Source organism: Monodelphis domestica, chromosome 2 (assembly GCF_027887165.1).
Source record: "Monodelphis domestica isolate mMonDom1 chromosome 2, mMonDom1.pri, whole genome shotgun sequence".
In the NCBI taxonomy this organism is placed as follows: Eukaryota; Metazoa; Chordata; class Mammalia; order Didelphimorphia; family Didelphidae; genus Monodelphis; species Monodelphis domestica.
In genome coordinates, this window is record NC_077228.1 from 142,309,027 (window position 1) to 142,335,995 (window position 26,969).

The 26,969-nt window shown below is 34.8% G+C and overlaps 1 protein-coding gene across 12 annotated transcripts in view; it reads right to left on the bottom strand.

Annotated features, from left to right (window-relative positions):
• Window positions 1–26,969, bottom strand: part of CATSPERE (catsper channel auxiliary subunit epsilon) — a 211,963-nt gene that overhangs the window by 147,259 nt on the left and 37,735 nt on the right. For 7 of the 12 annotated variants that reach the window (XM_056816063.1, XM_056816061.1, XM_056816062.1 and 4 more), the window contains 3 exons: window positions 25,242–25,315; window positions 18,887–18,956; window positions 10,769–10,842 (listed from right to left, as the gene is read on the bottom strand). In XM_056816063.1, coding sequence (XP_056672041.1) covers window positions 10,769–10,842; window positions 18,887–18,956; window positions 25,242–25,315 — 218 coding nt within the window. The remainder of the gene's footprint in view (window positions 1–10,768; window positions 10,843–18,886; window positions 18,957–25,241; window positions 25,316–26,969) is intronic. The other 5 variants (XM_056816070.1, XM_056816067.1, XM_056816068.1 and 2 more) reach the window with 2 other exon arrangements.

Sequence of the window (26,969 nt, forward strand, 5' to 3'; positions counted from 1 at the left end):
ACCAAGTAGTGGTATTGCTGGATCAAAGGGCATGCAATCTTTTAAAGCCCTTTGGGCATAATTCCAAATTGCCTTCCAGAATGGTTGGATTAATTTATAATTCTACCAGTAATGCATGCGTTCCAATTTTGCTGCATCTCCTCCAACATTTTTTCCCCCTTTACTGTCATATTGGCTAATCTGCTAGGTGTGCTTATTGATAGTTTTGATTTCTTTATCTGAAAACTGACTATTCATGTCCCTTGACTATTTGTCAATTGGGGAATGGCTTGATTTCTTGTGCAATTGACTTCCTTATAAATTTGAAAAATTAGACCTTTGTCAGAGGTTTTTATTGTAAAAATTTTTTTCCCAATTTTTTGCTTCCCTTCTAATTTTGGTTTCATTGGTTTTGTTCGTACAAAATCTTTTTAATTTAGTAAAATAAAAATTGTTCATTTTATATTTTGTAATGTTCTCTCTCTTGCTTGTTCTTAAATTCCTTCCTTTACCACAGATCTGACAGGTATACTATTCTATGTTCACCTAATTTCCTTCTTTGCATTTATGTCATTTACCCATTTTGAATTTATCTTGGTATAGAGTGTGAGATGTTGATCTAAACCTAATTTCTTGCATATTGTTTCCCAATTTTCCCAACAGTTTTTGTCAAATAGTGGGTTCTTATTCCAAAAGCTGGGATCTTTGGGTTTATCAAACACTAATCTTGCTGCTGTCATTCACCCCAAGTCTATTCCATTGATCTATTCTTCTTTCTCTTAGCCAGTACCATATTGTTTTAATGATCACTGTTTTATAGTACAGTTGGAGATCTAGTATTGCTAGGCCTTCATCCACATTTTTTTCATTAGTTCCCTTGATATTCTTGATCTTTTGTTCTTCCAGATGAACTTTGTCAATTTTTTTCTATTTCTATAAAAAAGTTTTTTGGTAGTTTGACAGCTATGGCACTGATTAGGTAGGATTGTCATTTTAATTATATTAGCTCATCCTATCCATGAACAATTAATGTTTTTCCAATTATTTAGATCGAGGTTAATTTGTATGAAAAGTATTTTGTAGTTATGTTTATATAATTCCTGAATTTGTCTTGGCAAGTAGATTCCCAGATATTTTATGTTGTCTAGAGTGATTTTAACTGGAGTTTCTCTTTCTAACTCTTACTGCTGGGTTTTGTTAGAATATAGGAATACTAATGATTTTATGTGGGTTTATTTTGTACCCTGCAACTTTAATGTTATTTTCACTAGATTTTTAGTGGATTTTCTCAGATTCTCTAAGTATACAATTATACCATCTGCAAAATGATGAGTTTATTTCTTCATTGCCAACTTTGATCATTTCAATTCCTTTTTCTTCTCTAATTGCTACTGTTAGCATTTCTAGTACAATATTAAATAGTAGTGGTGATAATAGGCATCCATGCTTCACTCCTGATCTTATTGGGAAGGCATCTAACTTATTTCCATTGTCAATGATATTTGCTGATGGTTTTAAAATAAAAACTGCTTATTATTTTGAGGAAAGGCCCTTTTATTCCTATACTTCCTAGTGTTTTCAATAGGAATGGATGTATTTCGTTAAAGGCTTTTTCTGCATCTATTTAGATAACCATATGATTTCTATTAGTTTGGTTGTTGATGTGGTCAATTATGTGTATTTTTGCATTCCTGGTATAAGTCCCACCAGTTCACAGTAAATAATCATTGTGATAACTTGCTGTAGTCTTTTTGTTAGTATTTTATTTAAGATTTTTGCATCTATGTTCATTAAGGGGATTGGTCTATAGTTTTCCTTCTCTATTTTTCCTCTTCCTGGCTTTTATTATAAAAAGAATTTGTTAAGACTTCTTTGCCCATTTTGTCAAATAGTTTGTAGATTTTTAGGATTAATTGTTCTTTGAACGTTTGATAGAATTCACTTTTTTTTAAATACAGAGTTCCTTGATGGCTTGTTTAATTTATTTTTCTGAAATGAGATTATTTAAGTATTCCGTTTCCTCTTTTGTTAATCTAGGTAATTTATATTTTTGTAAATATGCATCCATTGTGCTTAGATTGCCATATTGCCATATAATAGTATGAAATAGCTCTTAATAATTGTCTTAATTTCCTCTTCATTAGAGGTGATATTGCCCTTTTCATTCATGATACTATTAATTGGTTCTCTTTCTTTGTATTATACAATACTTTATTTTGTTTTTTTCCCAAAATACCAATAGTTCTTTTATTTTCAATTTTATTAATTTCTCTTTTATCTTTAGGATTTCCAATTTGGTCTTTATCTGAGGGTTTTTAATTTGTTCTTTTCCTAGTTTTTTTAGTTGCATGCCAAATTCATTTCTTCTCTCTCTTTTTTGTTAATTCAGGCACTCAGGGATATAAATTTCCCCAAGTACTGCTTTGGCTATATCCCATAAATTTTTGTTTATGGATTGTCATTCTCTTCAATGAAAGCAGTTATTGTTTCTATGATTTGTTCTTTAACCCACTAGTTTTGGAGAATTAGCTTATTTAATTTCTAATTAATTTTTCATTTCCCTCTCTACATAACCTTACTAATTATAATTTTTATTGTATTATGACCCAAAAAGTTTCATTTATTATTTTTTTTTCATTTTTTTGTGTGATTTTTTTTTATGGCCCAGTACATGGCCAGTGTAAATGTACCATGTGCTGCTGAAAAGAAGGTATATTCTTTTTTATCCCTATTCACTTTTCTCCACATATATATTAACTCTAATTTTTCTAAAATTTCATTCACATCTCTTCTTTCTTATTTTCTGGTTTGATTTATCTAGATCTGATAAAGGGAGATTTAGGATCCTCCTTTAAAAATCTGGATACTATATACCATTTGGTACATACATGTTGAGTACTGATATTTCTTCATTGTCTATACTGCCTTTAATCAGGATGCAATTAACTTCCTTATCTTTTTAATCATATCTATTTTTGCTTTATCTTTATCAGAGATCATGATTGCTACTCCTCTTTTTCTCAGTTGATGCTCAATAAATTCTGTTCCAGACTCATGTGTGTTTCTTGTAAACAGCACATGGTTGGATTTTGGTTTTTAATCCACTCTGCTATTTACTTCCATTTTATGGGTGAGTTCATTCCATTTACATTCAATGTTATGATTACCATCTGTGTATTTCCCATCATTTTGATTTCCTCTTTTAATCCTGCCCATTCTTCTTTCACTATATCCCTCTATACCAGTGTTTTGCTTTAAATCAATCCTCCATTTCCCCACCCTTATTTTATTCTCCTTCCCACCCCCTCCCTTCTTATTCCCCTCCTAGTTCTCTTTAGGGACTTTTAATCACACCCCAAACTTTTCCTTCCCTTTTAATATTCCCCTTCCTTATTCTCTTTCTGCTTCTCTATACTGTAAGATAGAATTCTATACCCCAATAAATCTGGCTGTTCTTCCTTAGAACCGATTCCACTAAAAGTAAAATTTAAGTATTACCTGTCACCACTCTTTTCCTCCCCTTCTTATAATAATTTCTCCACCCCCCCCCGCCCATGCACCTCTTAATGTGGTATAACTTACCCCATTTTACTTATTTCCTCTTGTTTTTCCCCCTAATTTTTTACATATCAGCTTAATATCACAGCCTTTGCCTACATATATTTCTTCCAATATGATAATGAAAATTTTTTAAGAGTTACAGATATTTTTCCATATAGAAATATAATCAATTTAACCTTATTGAAGCTCTTAAATTTTTTCTGTTTTTTTGTTTACCTTTTTATGATTCTCTTGAATTTTATATTTGGACATTAATTTTCCCATATAATTCTGGTCTTTAGGAGTGCTTGGGAATTCTATTTTATTAAATTTCATACTTTCCCCTGAAAGTATATAGTTAGTTTTGACAGGTAGGTGATTTTTTTGTTTGTAGACCTAGTACTCTTGCCTTCTGGAATATCCTACTCCAAGCCTTGCAGTCCTTTAGTGTGGAGGCTGCCAGGTCCTGATAGGATCCCTAGGATATCTTTCTGGCCACTTGTAGTATTTTCTACTTGGACTGGAAGCTCTTGAACTTGGCTATAATATTTCTGGGAGTTGTCAATTGAGGATTTAATGTAGGAATGATCTGTAGATTCTTTCAATATCTATTTTGCCCTCTTGTTCAAGAATATCAGGGCAGTTTTTTTGGATAATTGATGTCTAAGCTTTTTTTTTTTGGTCATGGCTTTCAGGTAGTTCAGTAATTCTCAAATCATCTCTCTTGGACCTGTTTTCCAGGTCAGTTGTTTTTTCAATGAGATTTCATGTTTCCTTATATTTTTTCATTCTTTTGATTTTGTTTTATTTCTTATGCTTTGTGAAATCATTAACTTCTACTTGTCCAATTCTAGTCTTTAAAGACTGATTTTCAACCATGATCTTTTGATTTTCTTTTTTGGATTGTCTATCCTGCTTTTCATGGCTTTCAGCGGGTCAATTCTAGTCTCCAATTTGCTTATGACTTTATTTGATTTCTGTGCTTCTTTTTTCCATCTGGGCAATTTTGTCTCTTGTGCTGTTATTTTCTTTTTTGTATTATTTTCATTTGTTTCCCCCACTTTTCTTCTCATTTTTCTGCTTTCTTACTTGGCTCTTGAACTCCTTTTTGAATTCCTCCAGTTCTTGTGACCAATTTCCATTTTTGGGAGGGTAGTTTGCATGTGTTTGCTTATTTCTCACTCTCTTATGTTGATTCTGGATTTTACTCTTTTTCTCCATAAAAATTTTCCAGGATCAAGAGGTTTTTTGTTTGTTTGTTTTGTTTGTTTTTTGTGTTTATTCTTTTTCCCACTGGAGGGTTGGGATTCCTACATATTTGTGGTCATTGCAATCTTAGTTTCTGTCTTGCAGGGCTTAGCCTTGGGACTATCTTCCTTTCCCTGTCAGATGAGGGCAGTTAGATCTGTGGTGTTTTTTTGTGTAGTGTGCTTCAAAGTGTTTTGCCCTAAGGCTATCTTCCTCAGATGCTGCTACTGCCCATTGCTGCTGCTTCTGTAGCCTATTGCCTTTGCTGGAGCTCTGAGTCCCACCTCAAAAGGCTGAGATATTTACCATTTTGCCCTGAAGCCATTTTCCCAGCCCCTGTTGCCACTGCTGTGGTGAGGCTGCTGTCCCCATTTCTAGGACCAATCTCCCTGCTATTAAACCTTGATTCTCATTGCCCAGGCCTGGCACATCGCTCAGCCAGCCCCTGAGAATTTAGAGATTTTCCTGACTCTGGCTCTTCCTCTGGCTGGTAGGGGCAAGGAAAGGGGTGGTCAGCCTCTGATTTTCCTGCCCCTATATAGCATGGGGAATCTATGCTCACTGCCTACCTTTCATGCTGTGTCCAGTGGGAGAGCCCTTATACTCATCTGGTTTTGACTTCTATCCTTTTGAGATGCTTTCATTACAAATGATTGGTTTTGGAAGGAAATTCAGAATGGCTCCAAGATTTTCCTGCTACTACACTTCCATCTTGGCTCCTTTCCATGTCTTTTAAAAATTAACCTGCTTGGGAGGGGAGGAAAAGAAAATGATCTTTGTTTCCAGTGAATAATGTTTGGAAATGACCAAATAAAATAATGTTTAAAATTAAAAAAAAATTAACCTGCTCTGGGGGCAGCTGGGTAGCACAGTGGGTTGAGAGCCAGACCTAGAGGAGGGAGGTCCTAGGTTCAAATCTGGCCTCAGACATTTCCCAGCTGTGTGACCCTGGGCAAGTCACTTGACCTCCATTGCCTAGCCCTTACCACTCTTCTGCCTTGGAGCCAATACACAGTATTGACTCCAAGACGGTAGGTTAGGGTTTAAAAAAAAATCAACCTGCTCAGCATTTCTTATGGTACAGTATTTCACCACAGTCATATGCCACAATTTGTTTTTGTGTCCTAATATGGTCAGTTTTCACAAAAGGTACCGTGTACCATTAAGAAAAGGGTATATTTTTTTATTTTCATTCTCTCCAGATTATACTTAGCTTATCTTAGAGTCTATTGATATCCTTGATTTCTTATTTATTTTTTAGTTAGATTTATCTAGTTCCAAGAGGGGAAGATTGAAGTCTCCCATTGTTTCCTATCTATTTCCAACTCATTTAGCTTTTCCTTTAAAAATTTGGATGCTATAAGCTCTGGTGCATATAGATTTAGTATAGATAATATTTCATTATCTCTGGTATCTTTTAACACATTGTAGTTTCCTTGTTTATCTCTTTTAATTAAATTTATTTTATCTTTAACTTCATCTGAGATCATCATTGCTGGCCTTGCTTTTCTTTGCATCAGTTAAAGCATAATATTTTTATTCTATGTGTGTCTCATCAGGTTTCTTGTAAACAACTTATTGTTGGGTTTTGGTTTTTGATCCATTCTGCTATCCATTTCTGTTTTATGGGTGAATTCTTCCCATTCACATTCAAAGTTAATTACTAGTTGTATATTTCCCTTTATACCATTTTTCCTCAGTTGTCCTCTGCCTCTCTTTTTACCTGTCTCTCCTCAGAAATCTAATTTTCTTCTGATCACTACACTTCCCTAATTCACATCCACTTTGAATATGAACTCTCTTCTAAGCATCTCACCCTTGAAATGCAAATTAAAACAACTCTGAAGTGCCACCTCACACCTATAAGATGGCCTAATATGACAAAAAAAGAAAATAATAAATGTTGGAGGTGATGTGGCAAAATTGGGACACTAATGCATTGCTAGTAGAGTTGTGCATCCAACCATACTGGAGGGCAATTTGGAATTACGCCCAAAGGAATATAAAACAATGCATACTGCTAAGTTTGTATCCTGGAGAGATTTTTTAAAAAGGGTGGGGAGAAGGACCTATTTGACCAAAAATATTTATAGTTACTTTTTTGTGGTGGCAAAGAATTAGAAATTGAAGGGAAATATAGCAATTGGGGAATGGCTGAACAAATATTGGTATATGATGGTGATGGAATACTATTGTGCTATAAGGAATGATGTACAGGATAATTTCAGAAAGAACTGGACAGACTTACATGAACTGATTCAGAGTGAAATAAGGAGAACCAGGAGAACACTATACAGAGTAACAACAATATTGTGGAATGATTAAATGTGGCAGATGTAGCCAGTACTGGGAGGGGGAAAGGAGGGAGGTAAGTTTGGTCATATAACTTAGGAAAACATGTGGAAATTTGTTATAAGATGTAATTGGTAATAAATAAATATTTAAGAGTCTCCTCCTTTACTATGCACTCATCTTCCTATTTATCTGTAAGTTAAAGACTTTTACCTTTCTAGATGTACATGTTATTATTTCTTGTTGTCTTGAGAGCTCATTAATTAGCTTCTCCTTGCCCAATTCTCACTTTTAATGAGTTATTTTTGTAGCATCCCAAGCATATTCACATCTATGAAATATAAATGACTGTATGGCTACTGTGTCTCCAAGCATAAGGTTATACCAGTGAGGCTTGTGAATGTAACCTTGAACTGGCCATGTGGCCCTTGGCTAAGACAAACTCATTAACGTGCTCGGACTCAATTCCCCGGGAAAGCGCAGTTTGCAATCTACACGCCCAAAGGTGTTCCCTCTACCTTGCCACCCAATCTTAAGTGTCTATACTTTGTGCTGTGGTTCTACGTGCTTGGGAGTACCGCCCAAGCAGGACAGGATTAAATTCAGAGGCAAACCCATGAACTTCCTCTTGGCCTTTCTCCCCTTCCATGGAGCTCCACTGGGCTCCTCAATGACTATGTCTCTCTCTCCTCTTGACCTTCTCCTTCGCGGAGGCTGTAACCATCTCAGCCTGCATTTCCTACCTTAATCTCCTCCTCCACCTCGTGTTCCTTTGTACTCATACTCTCCTATCAAAGGGAGTATCATAGGGGTTGCCTGCCCTATCCAATCACTGATTTGTCCGTGTCTTTCATTTCCACCCTGGTTCTCAGTTCCTACCTCTCCTCGGGTCCCATCACAAAGGTGAGCCCCTTCCCTTGTGGGACCCTGCTGGTCAGGGAAGTCCATTAAGGAAAACCCCACACCCCTTCAAAATTTACCTCAACCTCTCTCATTGTCTTTTTAAAGCTCTTCCATGAACTCTTTTTTGGGCTTGTGACCAGTTTACATTTTTCTTTGATATTTTAGAAGTAGATATTTGTTTGTTTTTTGAACCCTTACTTTCCATCTTAGAATCAGTACTGTGTATTGGTTCGAAGGCAGAATAGTAGTCAGGAGTAGGCAATGGGAGTCAAGTGACTTGCCCAGGTTCACACAGCTGGGAATGTAATAGTAAATAGGAGGGAGAGACCGAGAGAGAGAGAGAGAGAGAGAGAGAGAGAGAGAAAGAGAGAGAGAGAGAGAGAGAGAGAGAGAGAGAGAGAGAGAGAGAGAGAGAGAGAAAGACATTACCTCTATCAAGTCTCTGTGAGTGACTTTGCCAACTGCCAGAGATCAACTGTCAAAGAAAAACCATTACACTTGAAACCGACACTTTGTCTCAACTCTGTTTGAAACTCAAATTCTTTCTTGTCAGCTTCTCTACTTCTTATCTCTAAACTAATATTACAGGAACTAATTTCTAATATCATCCTTATAGTAGTGAGGGCTAGGCAATAGGGGGTTAAGTGACTTGCCCAGGGTCACACAGCTAGGAATGTAATAGTAAATTTTGAGAAAGCAACAAAATAAAGTTGTTTTATAGGATATGTGTGTGTGTGTGTATGTGTGTGTGTGTGTGTGTGTGTGTGTGTGTGTGTGATTTGCTTCTAAATGCTTCTAATGAAAAATTCAGGCTTTGAGTATGTTTTAGTAATAAATTCTTAAAATTAGATTAAGGATTTTACATATAATTTAAAATTGCATTGGTAACTATAAGGACAGTGAAATTGTGTTCCCATTTTAAAATATTTGTCTGATAATTTTTTTTAAGACAGAAGGGTTATTTTATAAGTTAGGCCCTCATGAATTTTCTAAAGAGGTTTTTATTTCAGGCATGATGTTTAAGTGAAGACAGAAATAGTAAATGTTGTATAAAAACTGAAATTCTTTAAAGTTTCAGGCAAACTAAGGGTTCCTAATTTGATGTTCACCTTGCTAATGGAAGCAGAATCATGGGCTTGAACTCGTTTTCACTACATGAACTAGTTATTGGAAAACCAAATTTAAGAGATTGTACTAAATTGTATTGCCTTATTAAAGGAATATTTTAGCATAATAATCCAGGAATTTATACAAGTAATTTTGGAACCAGAGAAGAGAATATGGCCTATTCCAGAAAGCCCAAGAGAACATATTTCCAGGCATATCTGGGACTGAAGACAAAATGTTATGACTAAATAGATGTTGGCAGTAGGATACAGGGAGACTTGATATTATTTAATATAATTTTTAAACCCTTACTTTTTGTCTTAGAATCAATATTAGTTCTAAGTCAGAAGAGCAGCAAGGTCTAGGCAATTGAGGCTAAGTGACTTTCCCAGGGTCAGCCAGCCAGGAAGGGTTTGAGACCAGATTTGAGTCCAGGACCTTTCATCTCCAGGCCTGGCTTTCTACCCATCTAGCTAACTCGATGTTATTTAATATTGATGATCATCTTTGCAATACTTTGGGCTTTTATTTCATGGTATATGTGTTTGCTGAGTTTTCTGGGTTACACTGGTGGCATATAAATTTCCCCTGTCAAAATCAGCCTGTTTGAGCCCTTTAAGTAGTCTGATCTATAGCCTGACTTAGTTTATCTAGTCTAATATGAATATCTTGTACTAACCTATATGAGAAAATGCTTCCCAGTGTTCTTTTCTTCATACATAATGTTGATGGTGAGCATGAGCATGTTAGAAAGTTATAGATAAGTGATCCATGGTGGGAGTGGGCTGGCCCCTCCCTCATGAAGCAAAGTGGGGGGAATTGAGAGAATTGTGAATGAACCATATTGACTCCATGTTGTGATTTAATTCTGGATCTAGCTTAATTCCCTTTCTATTCAATTATGGGTCTATTCCAATTTTTGTCTTGTGAGAAAACTTTATTCAGTTATGGAAATTGCCAGAAAACTTTATTTCATTGTTTGAACCTACCCTACCTGGCTGGGAAGCTAGACCACTTCGATCTTTCCTTTAGAGACCCGTAACTAAGGACCAAGGTTATGCTGACCAGAAACTCAGATTTGAACACTGATGCAAGGAGTTTTCTCACAAGTATATGTATGAAGCAACACATATGATTTATCTGAAAACTTGCCTTGTAGTGGTCAATCAATTATCATTTTTTGTTCCTTTGATTTGATATAGACACTTGGGGGTGATTGGGACACCTTTTTTTTTCTGATTTTAGGGGATTATACTTGTTTACTCTCTTCCCTCCCAACTTCCAAAGATCATTCATTCCCTTCCCACCTCAGGAAGTCCCATATCTTTCCTTCAATCAGGAAGCAAATGACCTAATCTTGTATCCTGATTTATATCCTGTTAACTGTCTTTTTTTTTTTAATGTATAAAAAGCTGTCTCTTCTTGTGTTTGTGGTCTAGTGCCAAGCTAAGGAGTCCAGGTCCTAGTTTTTTATGCAAATGACATTGCTTAATAAATTGATATACTCAGAAGTTCAACCTTTTTTCCTTAGTTATTTCAGATTTTGCCCATCATAGCAATAATGAGAAGCTGGCTTAAAAAGCACAAAATAAATAATCCATGTATGGAACATAAAATTGAATTCTAAAGCATAAAAGTATTATTCAGTTCAAGTGAGATAATATATATGTTATTTATAAAGTTTTAAAAGAGTTTTTACTTTGATTGTAAATACCACAGGAAGCAATCACTAGAACGTTCCACAAATAAAAAGCGTTCTTCCAATTCTGGATCCTATAAAGAAATAGAAAAAAAGATGAATTTGAAGCATGCTCTGAGTTAACTTTAAAATAAAAACAATACTATAAATATGATCTTAATCTTTATCTTATGAATGAATAATTTAGTAGAAAAACCAGTTATTCAAGATAACCAAAATATTATCAAGAATCTAGAAATAATAGCACTTATTAAAGCTTTTTAATCACTGCCTTAGAAAGTAATCTCTTCATCAACAATAAATGGAAAATAGTTTGATGTTTACTCTTGTTCTCTTTTTTGTAAGAAACTGAAGAAGAGATGTGAAGGAACTCTAACGAAGTGGGGAAAAGAGAAGAGAACTTCAAAAAGTAAGAGAAAGAAGGGAAGTTCTGATCTCTTTGGAATCCAGTTAGTTCTAAGTCTTATGTTTAATAATCCAGATGATGTGGGACAAGTCCTCTTTGAGGTTCTATTTCTTCTCTTGACAAATAAGGGGGTTGAATTATTTCTTAGTCATTTAGCCATTTGTACATCCACTGAAAATAGATTGCTAACTGCAGAAAGGAAAAATATTTCCAATGCTAAGCTATATGTAGTTGGGTACTTGAAGTTAGATTTCTGCTCCAGTGGCTACTTTTCTCACTATTGTGTTAGTGAATAGAGAATCAAACCAAAAACAAGTCAAAGGAACCCAGAAAAGAAAGAAAAAAGGAAAATTTCACACAGTATTATGTGCCAAGAGTTCCCCTCATTTCACCTATGTATTTAGAAGTCTATAGTAAGGAAACAAATGAAATTCCCATTATCACTCTTGAATGAATGAATTTTAAAATTATTTCAGAACTTAATAGGGGCCAAGCATGAGCTAACTACTAGGGATACAAATAAAAAAAACCCAACAACACAAAACAGCCCCTGCACTCAGGAAGCTCACTTTTTAAGAGGGGGAGCATCACATACTCAAGTATTCTGCTGCAGGGCCATCTTCTTTATAGTTCTACTACTATCACAGTGAAAAGTCGGCTAAAAAACAAGGGTTCATATACCAATGAAATTGGCTATGCTATAACCAGGAGAGCCTATTAATTTTTTATCTGATTTTAAACTACTTAAAGAAACTAAAATATTAAAGTATAAATACATAATCTCATAAATAACATTTTAAATTCTTAGTTCCCGTAAGTGTTACATGATAGGCAGGCTTATTTATTTCTTGCCAAAATGCATTCTATAGCCAACATTAAAAAACTGTGGCTAAAGATGGCAGTATAGAAGGAGCAGAATTTCAGACCTCTGAATACCCTTCCTTACCGATCACAAACTGAATGCTTCTAGGGGACTGAAAATCAAACCTAACAATAAGACAGAGCCACGGAACCCTCCTGCCGGACTCAATTCAAAAGGTAAGTCCCCCAAAAAGCCAGAATCTGAGAACACTCAGGTTTAAGGGGAAGGCAGAAGGAAGGTCCCAGGACCTGTCCCCCTGCCCACCCAGAGCGCTGAGACTCCAGCTGCAGCAGGAACTTCTGGGCAGGCAAAGGTGCTGGTCTGGAGAGTGTACCTTATGGGCAAGGATGTGCAAAGTTCAAAGCTTTGAACACAGATGGCAGGGAAGGAGCTAGAGAGTGAGCACAGACCTGGTAGCCTGGCCAGAGCTGTGGAGATCCTCCATATTTGCTCCAGCCTTCCAGGAGGTTTTTGAATCAGATCACACCCAGCCCAACCAAGCTGAACTTAATTCCATCAAAAGTCTTCAGAACTCAGGGAAGCCCAGGCTCCACACCCCTCCTAATTGACTGCTGGGCTTAATCCAATCAAAAACATTCAGAGGACAGGGAAGCTCAAACCCCCAACAAACCTCCTCTAGAGACTGCACCGAGAGAGCTTCTGTCAAAGCTCCAGGAGGGCAGACTGACAGAAGTCCCCAAATCCAAAAAAATGAAAGAAGCAAGAGCACAGACAAATACGGGGAGCAAAGAAGGGGTGAATATGAGCAAACAACAGAAAAAGAAGAAATAAATTAGAATACATAGCTTCTATACAGTGAACAGAACACAGGAGGAGGGGACAGCAAACGATAAATCAGAACTCCCAGTGAACACAGCGAACTGGATACAGACTGTGGAAGGATTCAAAATGCAATTCAAAACACAATTTAGAGAGGCTGAAGATAATTGGGAAAAGAACTTAAAAACTAAGATAAGTCATCTGGAAACAGAGGCACTTGAACTAAACCGAGAAAATAGTGTCTTGAAAGCCAAAATCAACCAGCTAGAAAATGAGGCAAAGGAGATGAAAGATGAGGCAAAGAAGATGAAAGATGAGACAAAGGAGTTGAAAGATGAGGTAAAGAGGATGAAAGATGACCTCCAAAGAAAATCAGACCAGAAGGAAAAGGATGACCAAAAAGCTAGGGATCAAATCCAGTCTTAAAGAACCAGAATACAACTAGAATTAAGTGACCTCACAAGGCAGCAGGACACTATAAAACAAATCCAAAAGAATGAGAAAATTGAGGAAAATATGAAGCATCTCATTCACAAAACAGAGGATTTAGAAAATCATTCAAGGAGAGACAATTTAAGAATCATTGGTCTACCAGAAGACCATGAAAAAAGAAAAATCCTGGACATCATACTACAGGAAATTATACAAGATAATTGCCCCAATATCCTAGAACAAGAGGGAAAAGTGGAGATTGAAAGAATCCACAGATCACCTCCTGTACTTAACCCCCAATTGACAACACCCAGGAAGGTTATAGCCAAATTCAAGAACTATCAGACCAAAGAAAAGATATTACAAGCTGCCAAGAAGAAGTCATTCAGATACCATGGAACCACAGTGAGGATAATGCTGAATCTGGCTACATCCACATAGAAGGACCGAAAGGCATGGAATATGATATTCCAGAAAGCAAGGGAACTAGGTCTACAACCAAGAATCAATTACCCAGCAAAACTGACTATATTCTTGCAGGGGAAAGTATGGTCATTCAACAAAATAGAAGAATTCCAAGAATTTATGAAGAAAAGACCAGACCTGAACAGAAAATCCAAGCACAGCACTCAAGAGAATCATCAAAAGGTAATTTAAAAAGAGGGAAAAAATAAAAACAAAACAAAACAAAAAAATTTTAAGAGACTCAATAAGTTAAAATGATATGTATCCCTGTAAGAAAAGAGGTCATTGGTAACTCTTAAAAACTGTGGTTATCACCTGGGCAGCTAGAAGAATTACAGTTAGAGGGAACAGTGACACACTGTATAGGATGAAAGGACAAGACATAAATAGATATATAGATATATGCATGTATAAATACATATATGTGTGTGTGTGTGTGTGTGTGTATACAGAGGCTAATACTAAAAGAAATGGGAAAAGAAACAAATAGGTTAAATTTGTATGTCATAAAGAAGCTCATGGTGGGAGGAGGGAGAACATCAATACACTGGAAGGGTAAAGAGGTCAGAGATAGAAAATACTCAATTCTAATGTGCTTTGAAATTGACCCAAAGAGGGAACAACAATCCAATCCATTGGGGCAGAGAATATATTTGCGCCCTATACAGGAGTAGAAGGGTAACAAACAGACTGGTGGAGTGGGAAGCAGTACGAGGGAGGGAGGGGGGTAATTTTAGGAAGACTACAGGGAAAATAAGGGGGGGAATAAGAAGGGAGGGGGGTAGAAAGTGAAGTAAAATAAGGGTGGGAACTAGGGGGACTGATTAAAAACAAACATTTGTGTAGAAGGAAATAGTGAAAGAAGAAAAGCAGGACCAGGAGTAGAAATCAAAATGCTGGGTAATGCACAGCTAGTAATCATAACTCTGAACATAAATGGAATGAACTCAAACATAAGACGCAAGTGAATAGCAGAGTAGATTAGAATCCAAAACCCTACCATATGCTGTCTGCAAGAAACACACATGAGGAAGGTAGATACGCATAGGGTGAAAGTAAGAGGATGGAGCCAAATCTATTGGGGATCAACTGATAAAAAGAAGGCAGGAGTCCCAATCATGATATCTGACAAAGCCAAAGTTAAAATAAATCTAGTTAAAATAGATAGGGAAGGTAATTACATCCTGATAAAAGGCAGTATAGACAATGAGGAAATATCTGTACTCAACAGGTATGCACCAAATGGCATAGCATCCAAATTTCTAAAGGAGAAACTTGAGGAGCTCAAGGATGAAAGAGATAGAAAAACTATACTAGTGGGAGACCTGAACCTTCCTTTATCTGAACTAGATAAATCAAACCAAAAACTAAATAAGAAAGAGGTAAGAGAAGTGAATGAAATCTTAGAAAAATTAAGAGTTAGTAGACATGTGGAGAAAAATAAATAGGGATAAAAAGGAATATACCTTCTTTTCAGCAGCACATGGTACATTCACAAAAATTGACCATGTATTAGGGCATAAAAACAATACAAACAAGTGCAAAAGAGCAAAAATAACAAATGCAACCTTCTCAGATCACAATGCAATGAAAATAATAATTAGTAAGGGTACATGGAGAGGTAAATAAAAAATTAATTGGAAATTAAACAATATGATTCTCCAAAACTGGTTAGTTAAAGAACAAATCATAGAAACAATAATTTCATTGAAGAAAATGACAATGATGAGACATCCTTTCAAAACTTATGGGATGCAGCCAAAGCAGTACTCAGGGGGAAATTTATATCCTTGAGTTCACATATTAACAAATGAAGAAGGGCAGAAGTCAATGAATTGGGTATGCAAATTAAAAAACTAGAAAGCAAACAAATTAAAAATCCTCAGATGAAGACTAAATTGAAGATCCTAAAAATCAAAGGAAAAATTAATAAAACTGAAAGTCAAAGAACTATTGATTTAATAAATAAGACTAGAAGCTGGTACTTTGAAAAACCAAATAAAATAGATAAAGTACTAGTCAGTCTAATTTAAAAAAAAGGAAAGGAAAAAACCAAATTGACAGTATCCAAGGGAGACCTCACCTCTAATGAAGAGGAAATTAAGACAATCATTAAAAACTACTATGCCCAATTATATGGCAACAAATATGGCAATCTAGGTGAAATGGATGAATACTTACAAAAATATAAATTGCCTAGACTAACAGAGGAAGAAATAAATTACCTAAACAATCCCATATCAGAAAAAGAAATTGAACAGGCCATCAAAGAACTCCCTAAGAAAAAATCCCCAGGTCCAGATGGATTCACAAATGAATTCTATCAAAAATTCAAAGAACAACTAATCCCAATATTATACAAACTATTTGACAGAATAAGCCAAGGAGGAGTTCCACCAAATTCATTTTACAACACAAACATGTTACTGATCCCAAAGCCAGGCAGGTCAAAAATAGAGAAAGAAAACTATAGACCAATCTCCTTAATGAATATAGATGCAAAAAATACTAGCAAAAAGACTCCAGCAAGTCATCACAAGGGTTATTCACTATGACCAGGTAGGATTCATACCAGGAATGCAAGGATGGTTCAATATTAGGAAAACCATCCACATAATTGACCATATTAACAAGCAAACTGACAAAAATCACATGAAAATCTCAATAGATACAGAAAAAGCCTTTGATAAAATACAACACCCATTCCTATTGAAAACACTAAAAATATAGGAATAGAAGGACCCTTCCTAAAAATAATAAACAGTATATTACTAAAGCCATCAGCAAACATCATCTGCAATGGGGATAAACTCGAAGCCTTCCCAATAAGATCAGGAGTGAAACAAGGATGCCTATTATCACCCTTTTTATTTAACATTATACTAGAAACACTAGCAGTAGCAATTAGAGAAGAAAAAGAAATTGAAGGTATTAAAATTAGCAGTGAGGACACCAAGCTATCGCTCTTTGCGGATGATATGATCGTTTATTTAAAGAATCCTAGAGAATCAACTAAAAAGCTAGTCAAAATAATCAACAACTTTAGCAAAGGTGCAGGATACAAAATCAACCCGCATAAGTCATCAGCATTTCTATATATCTCCAATCCATCTCAGCAAGAATTAGAAAGAGAAATTCCATTTAAAATCACCCTAGACAATATAAAATACTTAGGAATCTATCTCCCAAGACAAACACAGGAACTAAATGAACACAACTACAAAACACTCTCCACACAATTAAAACTAGATCTAAACAATTGGAAAATCATTGATTGCTCATGGGTGGGATGAGCTAACATAATAAAAATGACAATCCTACCCAAATTAATTTACTTATTTAGTGCCATACCCATTGAACTACCAAAAAACTTCTTTACTGAAAAAAACCATAACTAAGTTCATTTGGAAGAACAAAAGATCAAGGATATCCAGGGAAATCATGAAAAAAAAATTCAAAAGAAGGTGGCCTTGCAGTCCCAGATCTCAATAACTATATATTTATATATATAACTATACTTATAAAGCAGTGGTTATCAAAACAATTTGGTACTGGCTAAGAGACAGAAAGGAGGATCAGTGGAATAGACTTGGGGTAAATGACCTCAGCAAGACAGTCTATGATAAACCCAAAGATCCCAGTTTTGGGGACCAAACCCACTTTTGATAAAAACTGCTGGGAAAATTGGAAGGCAGTATGGGAGAGATTAGGTTTGGATCAACATCTCACACCCTACCCCAAGATAAACTCAGAATGGGTGAATAGCCTGAATATAAAGAAGGAAACTCTAAATAAATTAGGTGAACACAGAATACTATACTGGTCAGATCTTTGGGAAAGGAAAGACTTTAAAACCAAGCAAGAGCTAGAAAAAAAATCACAAAATGTAAAATCAATAATTTTGATTACATCAAATTAAAAAGGTTTTGTACAAACAAAACTAATGCATTCAAAATTAGAAGGGAAGCAACAAATATGGAAACAATCTTCATTACAAAAACCTTTGACAAAGGTCTAATTACTCAAATTTCTAAAGTACAAAAAATCAAGCCATTCTCCAATTGAAAAATGGGCAAGGGACATGAATAGGCAATTTTCAGTTAAAGAAATCAAAACTATTAATAAGCACATGAAAAAGTGCTCTAAATCTCTTATAATCAGAGAAATGCAAATCAGAACAACTCTGAGGTATCACCCTCACACCTAGCAGATTGGCTAACATGACAGCAAAGGAAAGGAATGAATGCTGGAGGGGTTGTGGCAAATTTGGGACATTAATGCATTGCTGGTGGAGTTGTGAATTGATCCAACCATTCTGGAGGGCAATTTGGAACTATGCCCAAAGGGCGATAAAAGACTGTCTGCCCTTTGATCCAGCCATAGCAATAGCACTGCTGGGGTTGTACCCCAAAGAAATAAGGAAAAAGACTTGTACAAGAATATTGATAACTGCACTCTTTGTGGTGGTCAAAAATTGGAAAATGAGGGGATGCCCTTCAATTAGGAAATGGCTGAACTGAATTGTGTTATATGATGGTGATGGAATACTATTGTGCTCAAAGGAGTAATAAAGTGGAGGAATTCCATGGGGACTGGAACAACCTCCAGGAAGTGATGCAGAGTGAGAGGAGCAGAACCACATTATACACAGATACACTGTGGTACAATCGATTGTAATGGACTTCTCCATTAGTGGTAATGCAATGACCCTGAACAACTTGGAGGAACCTATGAGAAAAACCACTATCCACATTCAGAGGAAACACAGTGGGAGTAAAAATACCAAAGAAAAACAACTGCTTGAATACATGGGTCAAAGGGATTTGGTTGGGGATGTAGACTCTAAATGAACATCCTAGTGTAAACAACAACATGGAACTAGGTTCTGATCAAGGACACAAGTAATACCCAATTAAATTTCACTTTGACTGTGGGAAGAGTGGGTGGAGGGGAGGGTGGGAAATAATGTGATTATTGTAACCAAGGAATAATGTTCTAAATTGACTAAATAAACTTATTCAAATGGGGAAAATATATTTATGTACTACTTATACAAATACAAACAATAAAAAATAAAGATAAAAAAACTGTGGCTATTCAGAAGGCACTATAAGATTTCACAAGTAAAAATGGTTTCTTATGATTATTAAAATCATTTTAAAAGTCAACTTACCTGATTTGCAACTAGAGGTCTTATTCGATGAGTACCCTGATTTGCACAGTTCATAACTGTTGTTTTTGAACTAATATAAAAAAAAATTTAATCTGTTAAGCACTTTATTTAAATTTTAATATGACATTGATAATGGAGTTGTGAATTGATCCAACCATTCTGGAAGGCAATTTGGAACTATTCTGAAAGGCCACTAAAAGACTGTTTGTCCTTTGATCCAGCCATAGCACTGCTGGGTTTGTACCCCAAAGAGATAATAAGGAAAAATACTCGTAGAAGAATATTCATAGCTGTGCTCTTTGTAGTGGCAAAAAATTGGAAAATGAGGGGATGCCCTCCAATTGGGGAATGGCTGAACAAATTTGTGGTATATGTTGGTGATGGAATACTATTGTGCTCAAAGGAATAATGAACTGGAGGAATTCATGTGAACTGGAACAACCTCCAGGAATGGATGCAGAGTGAAAGGAGCAGAACCAGGAAAACACTGTACACAGAGACTGATACACTGTGATACAATCGAATGTAATGGACTTCTCCATTAGTGACAATGCAGTGATCCTGAACAACCCAGAGGGATCTATGAGAAAGAACACTATCCACATTCAGAGGAAAAACTGTGGGAATAGAAACACAGAAGAAAAACAACTGCTTGATTACATGAGTTGAGGGGGATATGTTTGGAGATGTAGACTCTAAATGATCACCCTAGTGCAAATATCAATAATATGAAATAGGTCTGGATCAATGAGACACGTAAAACTCAGTGGAATTGCATGTCAGCTATGGGAGTGGGTTGGGGGAGGAAAGGGAAATGACATGAATCTTGTAACCATGGAAAATATCTAAAAATTAAATAAAATTTTCCCAATTAAAAACAAAAACAAAACAAAAAAATTTTAATATAAACATCTTATTTGTTGAAAATAAATAAGCAGACTTGACCAGATGATCTCTCAAAATTGAAGATTCTATGGTTTAATTTTATTACTATTACTATTACTATTATTATTATTATTATCTTGACACATAGCAACAAAAATGAACATTTCCCTAACCATAGAAAAGGTCTGCATATGAAAGTGAAGATCTATTACCTTCAGCTTGGGCTTTCCTTTGTTTAGTTTTTTAAAGGTTTAACAAAAAATAGAAGGGGAAATGCACATAATTTAAACAGATCAGAGATCAAAATCTCTCCTTGAACCTAAGGAGGAATCCTACTTTTTTGTGATGATTTTATTAATAATTTTAATAACTTCCATAAATAGCAGAAAGATGGCCATGTGAACAAGATTGTTTCACCATTGTTTAAAAGAAATCTTTGTTTTAACTAAAGCCAGGTAATTTTGAAGGCCTCTTTAAAACCTTTTAAACAATTTCCCTGACACTGAGTTTTCATGAAATACAAATCTCTTCTCAATTATCCATTATGATTTTTGTTTTTAATGTAGCCTTGTTTTTTGTTAAGTATAAGATTTTGGAAATTCAGTATATTTAACCTTAACCTGATTTAGTTTACCTATAAAGTCTATTTAACTAGGATTGTTTCCTTAGGGAATATATGAGATTATATTTCCATTTAACTAAGTTTGTTCAAATTTTATGTCATTGTTTTCCTTGACAATATAATAGTCATTGTATAAATTTTTCTCCTTGTGCTGGTCACTTTGTTCTGCATCTGTTCATATTAAGACTTTCCAGGTCTTCTCTAAATCCATCCCTTTCATCAGTTCTTAGAGCGTAATAATATTCCCTTGTATTCATATACCATATATAATTTGTTCAGCCATTCCTTAATTTATGGGTACACACTTTATTTCTAGGTGTTTGCTAAAACAAAAAGTGATTGTAAGTATTTTTGTTCTTATGGGTTCTTTCCCTTTTTTGAATGATTGCATTGGGAAATAAGTGAAGTACTACTTCTGAATCAATATATTGCATGGACAATTCAGTGACTTTTTGGATATAGTTTCAAACCACTTTCCAAAAACATTTATAGTTCCACTAACAGTTCATTATTGTGACTGTCCTACCACAGACCTTTTAATAATTGTATTTTCCTTTATGTATTTGTCTTTGACAATTTTATGATAATTAATAGAATCTCAGAAGATTTCTGATTTGCCCATCTCTTATTAGTAATTTGGAATAATCTTTCATTTGGTTTCTGTTAGCCTATTTTTCACCCTTTTAAGCGTTGACTTTTCATATCCTTTGAAAATTTATTTATTGAGTAATGGTTGGTTTATATATATTTATATCAAATTCCCATATATCTTGAATTATCAGACCTTTAAGAGAAAATTTTGCTGAAATGTTTTCCTCTATTTATCCTCTGATAATTATAAAAACACAACTTTGGTTTGTACAAAAAATTTTTAAATTTTGTAAAATCAAAATTGTCTCTATTCTGTGATCCTTACTATTCTTTGCCTATTCAATCGCTCTTTCCTTATTGATAACTATAAAAGGTATTTTTCTCTGATTCTCTAAATTGTTTATGATGTGACCTTTTATATTTAGAGCATGTATCTATTTGGAATTTATTTTGGTATTCAATGTAAAGTATTCATCTAAATCTAATTTCTATTAGATTGCTAAATTTCCTGAGAATTTTTCCTGAACACAAGAATCCTGACTATAATTGTTATAGTTCTTGGGATTTCTGAACACAGTGCTACTATATGCAATTGTTCATGAGAGACATTCTAAAGATATTCCACTGTTCAAATTTTCTATTAATTTACCAGTGCATATTCTAAATTTGATACTGCCAGGCCCTGAATACACCATAGTCTAAGATACTAGATTCCCATTATGTCCATTTTTTGTAATTTTCCTTGAGATTCCTGACATTTTGTTCATTCAGATGTATAACATATTGTTTTTCTAATTCTACATGGTAATACCATTGATAATTTGATTAGTATTATGCTGAATCTTAGAAATAATTTGGGTAGTATTATCATTTTTGTTATATTGCCATACCTCAGCCACAAGCAATTAATATTTTAGCAATTTTTAAGGTCTGTTCTGTGAATCTTAAAATTTCTCAGACTCTACCTTGGAACATTTTGGTTAAGGCTATTCCCCATTTTAAACAATGAAGGTACTTGGTCAGGAATGTATTGGGAACTCTAACATTACTCCACCCATACTTAGGCATACTTTAGGGGAAGATAAAGTTGTAAACTCCTTACTGAACAATGGAAAAGTCCCTAACATACTTATAGTGAGGCCAAAACCTTAAGCTAGGAGGTCTATTTTTAGATCTAATACAAAAGGGTGCTAAGTACCTATGAAGGTCAAATTAATCACTAAAAGGTCAAGCAACCTACAAAGGGCAAGCTTAGCAAAGAGGTGTGAAGTTTTAGTCTACTCAGATGTGAATTAAGAATGGTCAGTCTTATGGAAAGCTTTTACTGTGATTGGTAGATGTGAAAATTTAGGGGAGGTGACATAGGAGGAAATTCTTTTTAAAAGGAGGTCAGGGCCTCTGAACTTAGTTCAGCTTTGGAAGCTGAATTGGAGGGTCTCTCTGAATACTAGAGTATTGCTTGGGACAAAATCTTGTGGTGAGTGATAAAAGACTAGTCTCTCTTAAAGCTCAGGCCCAGGCCAATGGCCTAGGCCCTTTCCTACTATTTCCTCTTACTCTGTCTCTTTCTCTTCCCTTAATTCCTTCATTTGTATTAATTAAAATCTCCATAAAACCCAGCTGACTTGGGTATTTCATATTTGGGAATTTTTCCAATGGCGACCACTTATTTTTTATTTAAACCAAGACACTAAAAATTATCTTTTACAGTTTTGGCAATTCAAAGTTTTGAAAACCATATTTTTGCAGTCACAGTTCTCATATCTGTGAAGTGTTCTTCTTCTCCCATTCTCCACATTCTCCCAGCTAGGTTTTATTGTTTTTTTTTGGTTTGTTTTTGTTTTGTTTTTGGTAATTCACAGGAAGGTTGACAATTTTTGTGGATTTATTTCATATTCTGCTACTTTGATGAAGCTATTATTTAATTATTTTCTTATTTTACTCTAGGGGTCCCCAATATCATCTTTAAAAATCAACCATTTTAATTCTTCTTAGCCTATGCTAATTCCCTGCATTTCTTTTTCTTGTCCTATTACTATAACAATAATTTCTAGAATTATAAAAAATAATAGTGGTGACAAGGGACATCCTTGTTCTACCTCTTATTGTCTTGTTTGAAAGGCCCTTATGTTTGAACAGTCCATTTATTCTTGCTCTTCTCAATTTTTTTTTAATCCTTACTCTTCATCATAGAATCAATACTAAGTATCAGTTCCAAGGCAAAAAAGCAGCAAGGCTTGGCAATTGGCGTTAAGTGATTTGCCCAGGGTCACAAAGCTAAGAAGTGTCTGTAAGGGGGGAAAAGGGATTATTTTTTTAAAGGGCTGGACTTGTTTTGGACTTGAATATTTAAGAGTGTAGTTGCTAGGAATTTAATTAATTCCAAAGAGAATTAGTTTCAGCTGTCCTCAGTAAAGCCAAGGACCTGGGGAGTCTCTTCAGAATATCCAGCAGTTAAGAGTCAGCTTTTCACTCACCAAGTGTCAGTCCAGTCAGTAGATCCTTCTGCCCCTCTTCACCAGCCTCAACTCAAAAGCATGAAGAATTTAATTTTCACAGGAAGAAACAGCTCCTTTTAGAGACATTTTCCCTTACGTCACTTCCTGTGCCTTCTCCTAATTCTACATCTACCAATCACAGTTGACACTCTGCTCTAGGACTGCCCAGAAGGCAGTCAGTCGATTCTGAATCATCATCCACTATCACACACATGGGTCACAGACCTCCCACTTCATGATTAAGTGGGATATTTGCACTTTTGGTGATTAGCTCTAAATGGGCAGATCTTCATACCTAACTTTTAAGTACCTTGTTTACACTTATGGGGATTAAATCTAAAAATAGTCAGGGGTTACAATTTAATCTTCACAATCAGGGAAGAGTTAAGTATTTTTCATTGTTATAAGGGGGGGGGGATTAAATTTAATCTTCACATGTCTGAGAACCCAGGACCTTCCATCTCTAGGCCTGGCTCTCTATCTACTGTGCCACCTACCTGACCCAGAATTAAAAAAACAAACATAAATAGATACATTTTCCCCAAAGTTTTTCTTTAGCATTTTGATTTAATCATATGATTTTTATTGTTATTAATGTGGCCTATTATGTTGATAGTTTCCTAATATTGAACCAATCCCACATTCCTGATATAAATGACCTGGTTATATTATAGAATCTTTTTCTAATAAGTTGACATAGAATTTTTGATAACATTTTATTCAATATTTTTATATTAATGTTAGAGAAGTTGGCCTATTGTTTCCTCTTTATCCCGTTTATCTTTCTCTTATGTAGGGATCAGGGCCATATCTGTCTTGAGGTAGTTTGGTAGGATACTTTCGTTCCCTATCTTTACAAATAATTTATGTAACACTGTAACTAATTATTCTTTGAATGTTTGATTGAATTCACTAATAAATTCATCTGGTCATATAATTTTTTTTCCCCTTGGGAGTACCACCATGACTTGTTCAATTTCTTTTTCTGAGATTGAATTATTTAAATTTAAATTCATTATTTATTATTCTTTTAATCTGGTTTTTTATATTTCATAAACAATTATCAATTTATCAGTTTTATTGGCATAAGAGGACAAAAATGTTTTTAATAATTTTTATTACATTTTTATTTGTTGTGAATTCTACTTTTTCATTTTTATATCAGAAATGTGGTTTTCTTCTTTCCTTTTAAAATCAATTAGATAGTAATTTATTTTATTAATCTTTTTCTTCTAAAACAATCTCCTAATTTTATTAATCTGGTGGCTTTGTTGTTTTCAATTTTCTCTCTTCTCTGGTTTCACAATTTCTATTTTTTGTTTTGATGGAGTTTTTATTTGTTGACTTTCTAATCTTTTTAGTTGCATGCCACATCCATCGATTTTTTTTCCTTTTTTTTTTAAACCTTACCTTCTGTCTGAGAATTAATCAGTTCCAAGACAGAAGAGCCATAAGGGTTAGGAAATTGGGTTCAAGTAATTGCCCAGTCACACAGCTGGTAATTATCTGAGGTCACACTTGAACCCTTGACCTTACATATCCAGGCCTGGAGCTCTATCTACTGAGCCACCTTTCTATCTCTATTGTTTTGTTCTTTATGTCTTTTGTTCATAAAATTGCTTTATGCATATTATCTCATTTGATCTTTAGAACAACCCTTTATAAAAATGACTAAAGCTCTGTCCTCAATAATTTCTTTTCTATTTTAAAATTAATCTTTGTATCAAAGTTCTCAGAAATTCCCTTTAAAAAATCTTACGTTTTGTTTCCAACAGAACAAACTGCTGGGGTTTCCCATTCTGTAAAACCAGTTCCAGTATACTCTAAATGGATCTAAAAAAATATAAAAGAAAAAGTAATGTTTATTACAAAATTTTAGACTTTACTACTTATTAAAAAATTTATGCTAGCCTTTTCCTTCTCCATTTCTTAAATATCTTAAAGGAGCCAGACATAGAAAACTAGTACTTAGGTAAAAGTTTGTAGCACCAGCCCTCTGAGAAAATAATTGTAGAGTAATTAGAATACAGGACTTATGATTGATGCTGGGGGAATACTTACACTTAGGGGGTAAAAGGAAGGATCCCACTGAGCAAATAAGATAAGTAGGAAGCTGGTAAAACATCCATGTGTTCATTATAACTTCCAGATTCCTCTCCAATTTAAACCATTCTCATTAGACATATTAGGTTATTTTGTTTATACTTAATGGTTTGTGTAAGGTTTTTTTTTTTAATGAGTCCTGGTTTTTTTCATTGATATGTGAAACTATTATTCAGGAAACTTCCTCCACCATTACAGATCAATTCCTACTCTATTAATCAATAAACATTTATTATTTACTTATTATATGCCATGTACTGTGATACTCTATAACTTAGAATCTTAAGGAGATGGTTGAGAATTTAAATGACTCGCCCAAGGTTATATAGCCAGTACGTATAATAGACAAGACTTTAGTCTATTTTTTCAGACTCTGAGACCAGCTCTATATCTACTGTAGTTAGTCAATAATGTTTATTGACTATTTACTATGTTTCAGGTATTGTGCCAAGTTATAGAGATACAAAGAAAAGCACAATCACATTTTTCTCCAAGTATATGATAATGGGAGAGACTTCTTATGAATAACTAAATATGTACAAGGTACAAACACAGTAGTTTTACCGGTAATCAGAAATGGGAAGTTACTCATAGCTAGGTGGCCTAGGAATGTCTCCTGCACAAGGCAGAATTAGAGGTGAGCCTTTTCTTTTTTTTTTTAAAGAACCATTTCCTTTTGTACTAGAATAAAAAACAAATATTGGTTCTAAGGCAAATGGGCAGTAAGGATTAAGTATTTGACACAGTTCCTCATCTGTAAACTGGGGAACAATAGAGAAGGCAGTGGCAAACCACTCTAGTATCTTTGCCAAGAAAATCCCAAAGGGGGTCATGTAGAGTTAGGCATGACTGGACACGAACAACAAAATGAATGAAACAAGGAATTATTAATTAGCTTCAACCTTATAGCACTGTATAAATACCAGTTAGTAGTAGTAATTGTAGCAATAGCAGTCATATTAGCCTGACTTGAGATATCTTCCCATAGTTGAAGTATGTAGTGACAAAGTCTCTCTTCTGGCTGCTAGAGGATCATCTGTCTGCACCTGATTAAATTCCTTAGCATAATCTTGGAACTCTTTTGACACTTGAGAACTTACCTGGTATCTATTCTCACCACACAAATTAACTTAGTTATTACAACTGGGCAGACTTCCTATTCCTCAAGTGAAAAAGGTTGTAGTGCCCTTTAGTTACCTGTGTCATCACTATTCCAGTAGTTCTCTAGTCTCAGATTTAACTGCCATAATTTCATGGGGAGTCAGGAGTATATATATATATGCTTGGTTTGCCCATTTCAGCCAAGGCAAAGCCAGGCAACTTTCTCCCCTTGTTTCTCTCTTACTAAAACAAGTAACTAGGAAATGTTCTCCTAGCAACACTT